The following is a 16135-nucleotide window of genomic DNA, read 5'->3' on the forward strand; positions in this document are numbered from 1 at the left end:
CTGAGAAGGTATGGATCTTGCTGAAGACTTATGCCGCGTACATACAATCGGAATTTCCGATGAAAAAAGTCAGATGGACTTTTTTCATCGGAAATTCTGATTGTGTGTGGGCCCCATCAGACTTTTTTCCATCAGTGTTTGTGCAACTCCGATGGAGAAAAAACCCACGCATGCTCAGAATCAAGTCGACACATGCTCGGAAGCACTGAACTTTTTCTCAGGTGGTCGTAGTGTTTTACATCACCACGTTTTGGACGGTCGGAATTTAGTCTGACAGTGTGTATGCAAGACTGATGGAAGTCGGCTTCATCGGAATTCCGGCGGAAAATTCTATTTTATTTCACTTTATTCGATTTTATTCCATCTGAAATTCCGATCGTGTGTACGCGCCATTAGAGGAGCTACTGCATACAGGAGTTTAGAGTGATCAAGACACAGGTTCAAATGATAGGCACCATCCTCCCGTAAAATGCTACAAATACTGCAGTTGCTGACTTTTTTTTAATATTGGGACACTTATCTGTCCAGGGTTTTCAGGATGTCCGTACCCCAGAAGATTTTCGGATCGGCTGTTGGGTGCTGCCGCAGCCATTTCTGGTAAGGGACACTGGCGGTGAAGCCTTTCGGCTTCACAGGCGGTTCCCTACTGCCCATGCATGAAGCGCGCTGTGCTTTTTAATTGTCCTGGTGGTGGAGGGAGGAGGAGGGGGGCTGAACTTCAGAGATACGTTGCCGCAGTACCATCTCTGGAAGTTGGGAACAGTACCTGTCAAAAACAGGTACCCATTCCCCCTTCCCACCCTGAAAGGTGCCAAATGTGGCATCGGAGGGGGGAGAGGAGACGGATAAGCCGAAGTTCCATTTTTGAATGGAACTACGCTTTAACGCAATCACTGCTACATCAGTATTGGGGTTCTTGATGACTACAGTTTGATGCTTCTGTACAGCATGTTTTGCATAAAAATACCCTGGTGTCACATTCCTCATGATCACATGTCAGATCAGATCTTCAACTTCACTAACAGTTTGTAAAACCTCCATTACATTTAGAAGTGACACAATTTGTGATGAACCTGTTAAACGACGAACAGTTAGACCAAGACACAATGATTTAGGTGTCCTTCTCCTGCCCTTAGATACACAATTTCTTGTTAAATAGAACCGATAGGTTCAAATCATCAGGAATATCAACATAATGGGCCAGTGTTGGTTCCTCCATTGCACCAGTAATCCAGCAAATCAGATTATACAGTTTAAGTGGCACAACAGATTTTTCTTCACTCACTCACATTTTAAAATCATCTGACGTGGGTGCCCACGTCAGAGAGTAACATAGAAGCATCTTTAATATCAATGCTGCACTATGAAGTGTCCTTGTTTTGTGTTGTCTGTAGTATTGATAAATGCCATTGAATTTGGTCTTTGCGAACCAGCTGTTGTACTTTGGGTAGTTAACTCTGTTGTTTCTGCACCTGATGGATGAGGTTTTGTATTTTTTCACAGGGGTTGGCAACAAAACAAAGATCATTGACTTAGATAATGTGTCATCAGCTCTTGGCACTTTTTTAACTGTATTTGATTACACAGAGCCTACTGAAAATTCGAGTATACTAATGCACCGATACCTGACTCAAATGTTACGCACACGTGTAAATGCCAGTGTAAGTGTCTCTAAAATGAATAGAAATAAAGTAAGATCAAAACCAGCACCATAAGATTTTTGGTTCACAATTACATATATTTATGGATCGTGACATAAAAACTGCAGGATATTTTGTGGGGAACTTTTAACATAAAGTCCATAGGGGTGTTATCTATGCAAAAATGCATTTAAAAAGTAGTGCCCAAGTGTGGGAATGAAAATCATTTTCTAGAAGCTTTTTCCTAGTTTACCTTATGGCCTAATATTAGGGCTCTGTCGGGTTTTAATTTGAGATATCAACTCGATCTGTTTAATTTGTGCAATATTGTATCTAAATTTACAATAGAAATTAAACCGAATTGCTTGTTTATTTTTTCAAACTCATAGCGCAGTTAAATAGCTAAAATCATTTATTTTTCTGGTTTTAAAGGAATGAAAAATGCAATGAAAACTACTCCACCGATTTTATATTTAATTTGTATTCAGAGGAAGGAAAAGGCATCTTTGACAGCAGAAAAAATGTCCTTGGTCACATGCAGCAGGTAAGAATGCTTTATGCGTATTTAGCTATAATGTACTTCATTATAATATATTTGGCATCATATACAGTTTATAAATAGAGGTATTGCCCATAACAAACGGAATTGCTGCTGTCATTTTTATTTTTTTCCAGATAATAGTCTGGCACCTGGAGTTCAGCTTTAAAGGACACTTGTCATAAGAGAAATATATAAGCTGCCATTGCTGAACTCCTTATTAAGATGCTAGTATAGTCTACCTTTGTCATCACTTCTTTGAGTCACTGACCTTGAACAAGCATGCAGCAGGTCTGAATTCAGTAAAGCATGGGAAATTAAGTCAGTTCTGATCTCCACTGTTGTTTCTGTAGATGACACTTTTGAATCCAAAGAGCCAGCGTGACATCTAAGTAGTTAGTAGGCACTCAGCAATGGCTACCCCTGCATTTCTTTTATAATAGTTTTCCTTAAAGATTGGGCACTACAAGGTGCTTGCACCTACTTGGACTATACTGGCATGGGTCTCCCAACCCAACTACGGCCATTCTAGACTTCACTTTAACCACTTGCTTACTGGGCACATATACCCCCTTCCTGCCCAGGCGAAATTTCAGCTTTCGGCACTGTCACGCTTTGAAGGACAATTGCACAGTCGTGCAACGTGGCTCCCAAACAAAATTAACGCCCTTTTTTCCCCCACAAATAGAACTTTCTTTTGGTGGTATTTGATCACCTGTGCGGTTTTTATTTTTTGCATTATAAACAAATATAGAGCGACAATTTTGAAAAAAAACACAATATTTTTTAGTTTTTGCTATAATAAATATCCCATTTTAAAAAAATATATATATATATTTTTTTCAGTTTAGTCCGATACGTATTCTTCTACATATTTTTGGTAAAAAAAAAAAATCACAATAAGCTTATAGTGATTGGTTTGCGCAAACGTTATAACGCCTACAAAATAGGGGATAGAATTATTACTTTTTTTTTATTTTTATTTTTTTACTAGTAATGGCGGTGATCTGCGATTTTTGTCATGACTGCGATATTACGGCGGACACATGGGACACTTTTGACACATTTTTGGGACCATTCACATTTATACAGCGAACAGTGCTATAAAAATGCACTGGTTACTGTATAAATGTGACTGGCAGGGAAGGGGTTAACACTAGGGGGCATCAAGGGTTTAAATATGTACCCTGGGAGTGATTCTAACTGTGGGGGAGGGGGACTGATGGGGGAGGTGACCGATGGTTGTCCCTATGTACAAGGGACACACCATTGGTCTCCTCTCCCTGACAGGATGTGGAGCTCTGTGTTTACACACAGAGCTCCACGTCCCTGGCTCTGTGACTGCCGATCGCGGGTGCCTGGCGGACATCGGCGCCTATGTGACGCGGCGCACGCGTGCCTTGACGGCGGCGCTCGGCCTGTGGCCGTATATAGACGGCCTCCCGGCAGATGAGAGCCACCTTGCGGCCGTATATAGTCGGCCGCAAGGTGGGAAGTGGTTAAATCATAGCTTTAGTGTGGCCCCAGCTCCCTAGTATACAGTAGCGTGCCTCTGTTGCATACAAAAGTGACCCATTGTCCACAAGTGATAGTGGGGACAGTGAAAACATTTCAAGTTAAGGCATGGTGGAGGCTCAGATTCAGGGGATCCAGGGCTGCGTAGGTGAATCTTTGGTAATAATCTGGCACATGCAACCCAGCTTGTTGTGTCTGCTCTTAATGAGGACCCGGACACTGACAAGCAGAAAGCAATTTACTTGCCATCTGTATTGCTTATAGGCTACCTGCAGATGGTCTGTTCCCCTTTACTGACCTACCATATCTTGTTTTTCAATGTGTTTTTGGGTGGGGTTATCTTGGTAGCGGTAATAGGGCTTTGCCTCCTTAAGGCTAGCCGTACACTGTTCAGCAGGAACCCGGCCAAGATTCAGACCGTTAATGGCAGGCTAAATGTACCAAGTTGATCGATTGATCAACTTGGGTACAACCAGCCTGCTGGATTGTCTTGCGATTATAGCTAGCGGCTGCTATAGCTGCTAGTGATAATCACCATCTTCTCCCGGCAGGGACGGCCGTCCCCGCCCCCTCGCTGGGAGAAGATGATGGCTCAGCAGAAGGGATTCCAGCATCAACACTGTCTGTGTTGTGTTTCCTGCAACCCATGGTTAGAAAGGAAAGAAATTTGTTCCGTGTATGGCCGACCTAAGAGAGATGCTGCCTTGATGGCTGTTAATTGCTTAACTGTTGGATAAATGTTTAGGATGCAGCAGGAGAGCAGTCACAGCCAGCAGTGCCTCGCAGACTGCAGATATACACCTGTTAGAGTATAAACACACTCGCATATTACGAATTGCACTGTTATTTTTAAGAAGAAATTCAAGGCAAAATATACATTATTATATACAAGGCCTCATTCACACCTGAGCGATTTTCTACTTGAAGCTCTAAAACTGTCAAAAAAGGCACATCCCATTCATTTCAATGTTCACATCTGAGCGTTCTGTTACCTGTAGTAAAAGGTCACTCAAAAAAGTACATGAGCTACTTTTTGGCAGATTGGGGACTGACTGAGCCCCATAGACTTCAATTAAAACACCTGAAAATGCACAACATGAGCTTTTTATGAGCGTCATGCATTTTCTGCTCAAACAGCAGCCCCAAATCCACCTCTACTCCCCCTGGTGCTTTCTATTGGTTAAACAAAAACACCTGAGGCTGTAAACTGCTTGTAAAAAAAATGCCTGACAATTTGCCCTGCAGCCTATCATAGCAAATCTTTACTTTTTGATTTCTGTGGTCAGGTTCAATGAAAATATATATTTTAGCTATCTGTGCAACTTAGTAGGTTCTCCATAACAAAATTCCAACAGGGTAAGTGGGTGCCTTATTATAGGCAACAGCAGGTGTGCAGACCCAGAAACTCAAGCACATAATACTCACCCCAAAAATTTGGAAATTGTCAGTGTTTACCAAATATGGCCCTCCCACCAGGCCATTGTCTTCACCTGGCAGGGGGGAGTGGAGGGGAAGCCACCCCCACCGGGAGAAGACAGTGATTATCACTCGCTTGCGATAATTAGAAGCAAATTCTGCAGGCTGGTTGTACTCAAGTTGATCGATCAACTTGGTATATTAAGGTTGCCTATTTAAGGTTGGAATCTCAGCCGGTTCCTGCGGAAATGGCCTAGATTTGAACAGTGTATGGATGGCCTTTGTGGCAAGTTATCTCAAAGGTGGAGTAAGTACAATTTTGGGCTAATGAAACTGGGGATACAAGGGATTCCACATTAAAAATCATCACTTGCCAGCAAAATTCTAAAATACTTGCATTGTCCTACCACCTGGAAAATATTCACACTCTCACCACATCTCTTGTAACATAGGTCAGAAGTGGCTAATCCCAGATATTTCATTTTAACTGGGTTATAGTAGATTTGATTAAATCATTTTTTGAATGACCATGCCTCTTGAGGAGATTAGTGACTGTTCATACGTTGTATTAAATTCTTGCCAGCCATCCTCCATTTGTACAGGAACTATGACCACCCACTAACCACTAAATAATTAACACGTATGTGCGTTAATATGCACACTGTCACTGCCTGAATGCAGGTATGCCAAGAAGATGGCAACAATGTCTGACTTATCATGGGGGTACAGTGGTGGTCAGAAAAGAATATTCAGACTGGCCTTTTACCTAACCTGACAAGTTGGGACTGTCTAATTTTACCTGCAAGTAGTAATGGATGTAATCATTTACACTAAATATGATGGAAATCAAACCGGTTGGGCAACAGCTGTCTGATAACTGCTGGCAGCTTTGTCATGCCCCTGTTTGTAAATGTTGAGGCTTCCTTGCTCAGCACTTCCTTTGAGGATAGGGAGATCTTTTCATTGCCTACATGATTTGACTGTTTCTATTTATTTACTATACCAGAGAAAATGCAGCCGCAATGCACTGGTAAGATGAAAAGCAGGGTTACGATAAATAGAAGTATATAAAAATAATATTAATAGTATTACATTAAATTAAAAAGGCAAGCATGAAAATGTATCAACTGCTTTCAACTATTGTGGTACTTGACAAAGCAATATTTACTGTCTGAGTGTTTTGTTTTGGACAATAGATTTAATGCAATTTATTCATTTCAAGACTCCACAATTTTTTTTTTTTAAGTTGATAGCTGGCGCACTTAAATTTAGGAAACATCACAAGCTTTTACTAAAAGCTAACCTTGGTCTAAACCAGGGGTGCCCAACCTTTTGAAGCGCGAGGGCCACTTAAGCAACTTGGTAACTGGTCGCGGGCCACAATCAGCGGAGCGGGCGGATGGCAGGTCCATATCCACTCTGCATTCGCAGACACGGACACAGCCGGATCAGATTGGAGGTAGGACACAAGTCGGTTTACATCTGCCGCTCCTTAGGCCTCGTACAGACGAGAGGATTTCCGCTGGGAACGGTCCGCCGGACCGTTTCCAGCAGACATTCCTCCTCCGGTTATTGATCTGATGGCTTGTACACACCATCAGATCAAAATCCGCGCGGAAAACATCCACGATCACGTGTCGCGACGTGTCCGCGCCATCGCCGCGACGATGACGCGGCGACGTGCGCGACGCTGGAAGGTCAATTCTTCCACGCATGCGTCAAATCATTCCGACGCATGCGAGGGATGGGGATCGGACGGACTTATCTGGTGAGTCTGTACAGACGACCGGATAAGTCCGAGGGACAGGATTTTGGCTTTTCTGCACTTTGCAATAGACTTCTATTATATTCTGCAGATTTGGTGCACTTTCAGAAAGCTCATCAAACTTGCAGGTAATAACAGAAGTCTGTGGCTCAGTGCAGGTAACCCACATGTGCACTGCTCTGCATCTGCAGATTAGTTTAAAAGCAGCCCAGTAACCACTGCAGAACAGATACTGTATGCTGATATATACACTGTGATTTTAGTAATAATCTGACCTTGAATAACAGTATTCTATTACATCCCAGAGCAGGAGGTTGCGGGCCACTGGTTGGGCACCCCTGGTCTAAACAGTATTAATGGCATGGAAAAGATACATTTGTACCACTTCCTTCACTATTGCTTTTTTTCCAGGGAGGAACACCCACTCCATTTGACAGGAATTTTGGTACAAAAATGGGTGCAAAAGCTGTGCTATGGATGACCGGAAAAGTGAAGGAGTGTTCTAGACATGGTAAAACCCCCTTAAATAGTTTGATGTAGAATGACTTGCTTTCTGTATAACGCCTTATGTTCTACAGAATGATTTATCTTCTGAACTGTTACTTTATTTTAGGTCGCATATTTGCAAACACAGCAGATTCAGCCTGCTTATTGGGAATGCGCAAGAGAAGCCTAGTTTTCCAGCCCTTGTCAGAACTCAAAGAAGAGACTGATTTTGAGTATGTTTCTTTTTACAGCTTTTACATTGCAGACTGATGGGATTTGTTAAATGACAGTCTATGTTTTCAAAACGTACATGGGATTTAAATGCAAAGGAGTTTGTTTCTATAGAAATGCAGGAGACAGCCAGAGGGCACCTTACAGTGCCTGCATTACCTGTTGTACCACTTGAGCCCTTCAGGGTATTAAGCAATGTGTAAGTTTCCTTCTCTAATGCCCCGTATACACGATCGGAAATTTCAACAGCGAAAGTTCGATGTGAGCTTTTGAACGGAAATTCCGACCGTGTGTATGCTCCATCGAACTTTTGCTGTCGGAATTTCCACCAACAAAAGATTGAGAGCTGGTTCTCAAATTTTCCGACGGAAAAAAATCCTATGGAAAAATCAGATTGTCTGTAGCAATTCAGACGCATGCTCGGAAGCATTGAACTTAATTTTCTCGGCTCGTCGTAGTGTTGTATGTCACCGCGTTCTTGACGGTCGAAAGTTCAGAGAACTTTTGTGTGACCATGTGTATGCAAGCCAAGCTTGAGCGGAATTTCGTCGGAAAAACTATCCAAGGTTTTTCCGACGGAAAATCCAATCATGTGTACGCGGCATAAGGCTACATGGGCATGGTAACATGATCCTGTGTATACTGGATCTTTCTGCCAGAAGCTTACAGAAAAATCCAGCATAAAAAAAATATACATATACAGTGGATATAAAAAGTCTACACACCCCTATTAAAATGGCAGTTTGATGTGATGTAAAAAAAAAATTATACGAAGCTAAATAATTTCAGAACTTTTTCCACCTTTTAATGTGACCTATAAACTGTACAACTCAGTTAAACAACAAACTGAAATCTTGTAGGTGAATGGAATAAAAAATAAAATAATATGATTGCATAAGTTTGCACACCCTTGACCACTTCCCGCCCCCAAAATAGCAGAATGACAGCAGGAAAGTGGTTGTATTATCCTGACTGGGTGTCCCATGACGTCCAGCTGAATAAGCCGTGGGGACGCACAGTGCAGTGGTCAGTTGTGTGGTTTGTCAGTCTGAAACACTGCATCTCCGATCCTGGTAAAGAGCCTCTGACGTAGGCTCTTTACCATGTGATCAGCTTTGTCCATTCACAGCTGATCACATGGTAACCAGGAAGTGCTGTTTATTGGCTTTTTCCTCTACTCTTGCTGACAAGTAGAGAAGAGCTGATAATCGGCGCATTGATTATCATTGCAGACCCATTGAGGGTGCTAACTAGAGCCCACCAGGGATGTCCACTAGATCCCACCAGGGATGCCAATCAGTGCTCATCAGTGATGCCTGTCAGTGCCTCCTAATCAGTGCCCATCAGTTCTGCATATCCATTCCACCTATCAGTGCTGCTTATCAGTTCTGAATATAAGTGCCTCATCATCGGTGCCGCCTCATCGGTGATGAAGAAAACGTACTTATTTACAAAGTTTTATTACAGAAACAAAGAAAAACGTTTTTTCCAAATTTTTCGGGCTTTTTTTTTATTTGTAGCACAAAAAAATTAAAAACCCAGTGGTGATCAAATACCACCAAAAGAAAGCTCTATTTGTGTTGGAAAAAAATTATAAAAATACAATTCATTTGTGTACAGTGTTGCATGACCACGCAATTGTCATTCAAAATGTGACAGTGCTGAAATCTGAAAATTGGCCTGGGCAGGAAGGGGGTGAAAGTGCCCAGTATTGAAGTGGTTAAACTAATACTTTGTTGAAGCACCTTTTGATTTTATTACAGCATTTTGGGTATGAGTCTATTAGCATTGCACATCTTGACTTGCCAATATTTGCCCACTCTTCTTTGTAAAAACACTGTCAGATTGCGAGGACGTCTCCTGTGCACAGCCCTCTTCAGATCACCCCACACATTTTCAATTGGATTCAGGTCTGGGCTCTGGCTGGGCCTTTCCAAAACTTTAATCTTCTTCTGGTGAAGCCATTCCTTTGTTGATTTAGATGTATGCTTTGGGTTGTTGTCATGCTGAAAGATGAAGTTCCTCTTCATGTTCAACTTTCTAGCAGAAGCCTGAATGTTTTGTACCAATATTGACTGGTATTTGGAACTGTTCATAATTTCCTCTACCTTGACTAATGCCCCTGTTCCCCTGAAGAAAAATAGCCCCAATAGCATGATGCTGCCACCACCATGCTTCACGGTGGGTATGGTGTTCTTTTGGTGATGTGCAGTTTTTGCGTCAAACATATCTTTTGAAATTATGGCCAAAAAGTTCAACCTTGGTTTCATCAGACCAGAACTCATTTTCCCACATGCTTTTGGGAGACTTCAGATGTGTTTTTGCAAAATTTAGCCGGGCTTGGATGTTTTTCTTCATAAGAAAAGGCTTCCATCTTGCCACTCTACCCCATAGCCCAGACCTATGAAGAATTCGGGAGATTGTTGTCACATGTAACACACAGCCAGTACTTGCCATATATTCCTGCAGCTCATTTAATGTTGATGTAGGCCTCTTGGCAGCCTCCCTGACCAGTTTTCTTCTTGTCTTTTCATACATTTTGGAGAGAAGTTCAGTTCTTGGTAATGTCACTGTTGTGCCATAATTTCTCCACTTGATGATGACTGTCCTCACTGTGTTCCATGGTATATCTAATGCCTTGGAAATTCTTTTGTACCCTTCTCCTGACTGATACCCTTTAACAATGAGATCCCTCTGATGCTTTGGAAGCTCTCTGTGGACCATGGCTTTTGCTGTAGGAAGCAACTAAAAAATGTCAGGAAAGACCTACTAGAACAGTTGAACTTTATAGGGAGTTAATCAGAGGCACTTTAAATGATGGTAGCTGTGTACTGACTCCTTATTAACATTTGAATGTGACTGCCTAATTCTGAACACAGCTACATCCCAGTTATAAGATGGTGTGCACACTTATGCAACCACATTATTTTATTTTTACTCCCTCCCGCCACACCCCCCCCCCCCCCAAAAGATTTCAGTTTGACTTCCAAATGAGTTAATTGAGTTGTACAGGTCACATTAAAGGTGGAAAAAGTTCTGAAATTATTTATCTTTGTCTCATTTTTTTACATCACAGAAACCTGACATTTTAATAGGGGTGTGTAGACTTTTTATATCCACTGTATTTGTGCGTTCATGCGCTTTATGCACTCATGGTGTTTATAAGCGTATATGTGTAACTTCATTCTTGTGGCTAGAATAATAATTTGTTCTTGCCACTAGAAATGAAATAACATGCATTTATGCACATATATGCGTAAATTGTCTCAGCACATTTTTCCCTGAACGCAGGTTTGGGGAAAAAAATGTATGCCTTTTATTTGCTAAAATACAATGGGGGTTATTTACGAAAGGCAAATCCACTTTGCACTACAAGTGCTAACTACAAATGCAAAGTGCACTTGAAATTGCATTGAAAGTGCACTTGGAAGTGCAGTCGCTGTAAATCTGAGGGGTAGATCTGAAATGAGGGGAAGCTCTGCTGATTTTATCATCCAATCATATGCAAGCTAAAATGCTGTTTTTTATTTCCCTTACATGTCCCCCTCGGATCTACAGCGACTGTACTTCCAAGTGTACTTGCAGTGCAATTTCAAGTGTACTTTGCACTTGTAGTACAAAGTGGATTTGTCTTTAGTAAATATAACCCCCAATGTGCATGGACCGTTGATAAAGCTATGTTCCACGGCATTAACAAAAACAAAAAATGCTCCTAAAAGCCGTGTTTAGAAGTGCTCAGTGGCTAAAAGTCAATGGGGTAGATTCACGTACCTTCGTGCAATAATCCGCCGGGCGCAGCGTATCTAAGATGCACTACGCCGCCGTAACCTATTTTTTTTTTTTAGAATCCTCAAAGAATTCGCGCCGTAAGTTACAGTGGCGTAGTGTATCTTTGGCGGCGTAATGGCGCGCCATTCAAATCTCTGTGATGGGGGCGTGTTTTATGTAAATATGTCGTGACCCGACGTAAACAACGTTTTTCTTTAACTGCGCATGCGCCGTCCGTGGGGGTATCCCAGTGCGCATGCTCGAAATCAAACCGGAACCAGCCAATGCTTACGACAGTGACGTCATTCTACGCAAATTCCTATTCGCGAACGACTTACGCAAACAACGTAAACAATTCAAAATTGGACGCGGGAACGACGGCCATACTTAACATTGAGTATGCCACCATATAGCAGGTTTAACAATACGCCGGAAAAAGCCGAACGCAAATGACGTAAAAAAATGCGCCGGCCGGACTTGCGTTCATGGATCGCCGTAACTAGCTAATTTGCATACTCAACGCGGAATTCGACGGAAACGCCACCTAGCGGCCGGAGGGAAAAATTCCCCTTAAGATCCGACGGCGTACTAAGACGTACGCCTGTCGGATCGACCCGAGATGCCGTTGTATCTTGTTTTGTAGATGCAAAACAAAGATACGACGCGGGAATTTTAAAATTACGTGGCGTATCAATAGATACGCCGGCGTAATTGTTATGTGGATCTCGCCCAATATCTGTATATGATCTTTTAGGGGCTCCAGCATTGGTTCGTGGAGGTGAGTAGGCATTATAAAGGCAGTGTTCCTGTTAATCATTTGCAGCATTATTTTTAGGGGTGTAACGGATCGTCACCGATCCGTGATCCGAACGGGCCACCCCGTTCGGATCGGCACACCCCGCGATCCGCGGAGCGTTCCGGAGCCTAGGCCTAGGAAAGTCCCCGGCTTCGGCCTAGCTCCGGAGCGATCTTGCTCCACCCAGTCTGCTTGCCAGAGCCCTGCGTGACACGCCTCCCCGCCTCCCCGGGGAGGCGTGTCACGCTGTGCACTGGGCTCTGGCAAGCCGACATGGAGAGGGAATAGTAGCAGAGAAGCACTAGTGTGAGAGGAGGAGGGGGGGGGGTGGATTAAAGAGGAAGCAGGTGAGGCTGTTTGGGACTTGTTAAAAGTACAATCTTGATGTTTTTACAGCTATATATAATTATATGTATATATATATATATATGTATATGTATGTATGTGTATATATATATATATATATATATATATATATATATATATATATATATATATATATATATATATATATAGCTAGCTGTAAAAACATCAAGATTGTACTTTTAACAAGTCCCAAACAGCCTCACCTGCTTCCTCTTTAATCCACCCGTGAAATGTATGTGTGTGTGTATGTGTGTGTATATGTATGTATATATATATATATATATGTATGTATGTATGTATATATATATATATATATATATATATATATATATATATATATATTACACACACACACATTTTTTTTTTTTTGCGCTGATCCGAAAATGATCCGATCCGTGACTCCTGATCCGAGGATCGATCCGATCCGTGAGTTTTTTGATCCGTTACACCCCTAATTATTTTGCTTTGTGGCACTAAACAAGCAAAATAATGTATAGGGCCATGGATTTTGATGTGGCATTAAATACTTTGTCACTTTTAGGCTCTACAAATACTTTAAGGCTCTACAAATACTTTAAAGTATTCACGTTTTCAGAAAAAATTGAAAAGATGAATTAACACTCTATACGCTCCCCAGCTCCCTCTGTACATACCTCTGTTAGTGCTGAGCTGTCAGTGCCCATGCAGCTGGTCCAGCAGTGTGGGAATTTTAAATCTCCGCTCTTCTGCCTGCTTCTCTTTGCCGTGCTTCTAGGGTGGAAGCGATTCATTGTGCAGGTACTGACCAATCAGAATGACTTTAGTTTATCCTGAAAGTGCTGCACAAAGAAAAAGAGCAGGGGTTTCAAATCTCTGGATCGCTGGATTAGCTGCATGGGTACTGGCAGCTCAGCACCCACAGAGGTAAGTACAGTGGAGATCAGGGAGGAGGGTGTACGGTGTCCATCTTTTCATTCTTCTGAAAAGGTGCACTAGCACTTTAATTAGAAGATTTATTTTATTCTATGGCTGGCAATATGCCCTCTGTAACAAGCAAAGGTGGAGAGTGAATATTTTGTATTTCTCTGTAAATATGCGGTACATGCAGTAACAAAACCTGCTTAATTTCTGCTTTATACTTATTGCCAAGCCTTTTTTTTTTTGAGAGAATAGGTGCAGGTACTCAACCTCCCAGCCCCCCTATCTCATGTTTCTGGGGAAATAAGTAGAGGTGCACTTGGCTCGCTGCACCAAATAGTGGGTGTGGCCAATGCTAGGAACTGTGTATTGCGCAGGGTTCAGGAATGAGTAACACGCAAAGTATAGGTCTCTGGAGGGCATATCGCACAGGACTCAGGAGTGCATGTTAGACAGTGTTTAAAGGTGCGAATCGCACACTTTTTAGGAGTGGGTAACACAGGCCAGTGTATAACCAAATATTACATCCTCCTAACCCCAGCAGTACAGATCTGTGATTGACACAGTCCTGCCACAGACAATTGTCATGGCAGAGTTGAAATTAATTCCTTTCACTAAATTGATCAAATGGAGGATCTTTCGTTTGAATTTTTTATTTACATTGATAAGTATAGTTGCATTGAACAATTGATTGTTTAATCATAGTGATACATGTGTGACGTCCCTTAGGCAGGTGCTCATGTCAGACTAGAGCTGCTATAATTTGACCGCTGGATATAAGATCTAAAAGAACGATGTGTCATTTGTATGTGTACTGTACGTGTACGGATGATGATGCAATTTTCCATGTGTTCTAGACATCGCCTGCCCAAGGAGCAGTGGTGGTTGAAACTTCGCCCCATCCTCAAGATTTTGGCTAAATACAACATCAACCTGGACACATCAGAGACAGCACACATCGAGCACATTACCAGGAAGAGATCTGTAGAGTCCTAAGTCTGGAAAATGATTGCCATGTACTTTTAACCTCAAATGGCTTTTCTTTGTTATTTTTGGGAAATAGAATAAACTAATTTCTTGCATGTAATGGAGGCAGCTATTTTGCATGCTGAAACAGTAGTAACTAGAAAACTTCCAAAATGTTGGAATTGGAGATCTAAAGGAAACTGGAGGTAAATGTTGCCTTTAGTTTCAATTTTCATCTTTTTTTTCACAGTTATGATATCGTGTTCAGACTACAGCATGGCTAACTCCAATATGTGCAGGCAATGGATGCACTTTTATTTCAGGCCCTGGGTATTTAAAGCAACCTTAATATCATATTTTTTTTTCTCTGAGTAAAAGGTCTTGGTTTGTGTTGAATTATAGTTTAAAAAAAATAAAACAATAAAGTGGCAAGCGTTGCATTTTTAAGTGTAACATCAGAGCACGTTCCCTGCAATGACGATTAGTAAAGGTGCCAGTCACAGCATGTTGTAATGTGTTCCTGAAATGAGAAATGGAACTGAGAGTGTTTCATCACATCTGAAATCCAGACTTGTAGTATGTAAAATCTGCAGGGAAGGAGAAAAGAAGTGTTGACCACAGAAATCAATTAGATATTTGCTATCTTTTTCTAGTATGCACTAGAACAGGGGTCTCCAAACTGTGGCCCGAGGGCCGGATGTGGCCCTTTGCTAGCGTTTATCCGGCCCTTGGGCACTATTCCTCCCACTGACACCAACAATGGGGCCCTATTTCTTCCACTGATACCAATGATTGGATACTATGCCTCCTACTAAGAGGGACACTACTCCTCCTATTGACCACCAACCCTGAGTACATATGTATTCTTACTGATGCAGAGCCCCGGACATTTCAACCCCCGCTAGCCACAATCCGGCCCTCCTAAAGCCTGAAGGACAATAAACTGGCCCTTTTGTTTGAAAAGTTTGCAGACCCCTGTACTAGAAGAACAACTCCTAACATATAATTGGTTGTTATGGCAACATGATTGATTTCATTTCTCTATCTACGATAGCTCCTAATTAGATAGTTTTACTATTTTTCATTATAGTAGTACTGTTTCAAGAGGATAACCCATCTATTGAAATAAACTTGAAAGCTTTGTTGTGTTTCATTATTTAACAATTTAATGTCTCCTCTCAACACACATAGTTACATAACATAGTTAGTCAGGTTGAAAAAAGACACAAGTCCATCCAGTTCAACCAAAAGAAAAAAAAAAAAATACAATCCCATATGCACACAGTTGATCCCAGAGGAAGGTGAAAAACCCCAGCAAAGCACAATCCAATTTGCTATATCAGTGGAAAAAATTATTTCCTGATCCCTGAGAGGTAATTGGATTTTCCCTAGATCAACTTTACCTATAAATGTCAGTACTCCGTTATATAATAAATATAATATAATATATAATATATTATGTACATTTAGGAAATATTTCAGGACTTTTTTAAAGCAATCTACTGAGCTGGCCAGAACCACTTCTGGAGGGAGTCTATTCCATAATTTCAGCTCTTACTGTGAAGAAACCTTTCCGTATTTGGAGATGAAATCTTTTTTCCTCTAGACGTAGAGAGTACCCCCTTGTCCACTGTGTTGACCTTTAAAGTGAATAACTCAACACCAAGTTCACTATATGGACCACTTATGTATTTGTACATGTTGATCACATCCCCCTTAATCTCCTCTTCTCAAGGGGGAATAGATTCGGT

The 16135-nt window shown here is 41.6% G+C and overlaps 1 protein-coding gene across 2 annotated transcripts in view; it reads left to right on the forward strand.

Annotated features, from left to right (window-relative positions):
• LOC120929398 (ATP-dependent 6-phosphofructokinase, muscle type) overlaps nt 1–15527 on the forward strand; it is a 150017-nt gene extending 134490 nt beyond the window's left edge. For both annotated transcript variants that reach the window (XM_040340800.1, XM_040340801.1), the window contains exons 21-24: nt 2073–2184; nt 7286–7385; nt 7488–7593; nt 14276–15527. In XM_040340800.1, the coding sequence (XP_040196734.1) occupies nt 2073–2184; nt 7286–7385; nt 7488–7593; nt 14276–14414 (457 nt within the window). In that variant the 3' untranslated portion in view covers nt 14415–15527. The remainder of the gene's footprint in view (nt 1–2072; nt 2185–7285; nt 7386–7487; nt 7594–14275) is intronic.
• Nucleotides 15528–16135: the final 608 nt, after the last annotated feature.

The sequence above is a fragment of the Rana temporaria genome, chromosome 2 (assembly GCF_905171775.1).
Source record: "Rana temporaria chromosome 2, aRanTem1.1, whole genome shotgun sequence".
NCBI classification, from domain to species: domain Eukaryota; kingdom Metazoa; phylum Chordata; class Amphibia; order Anura; family Ranidae; genus Rana; species Rana temporaria.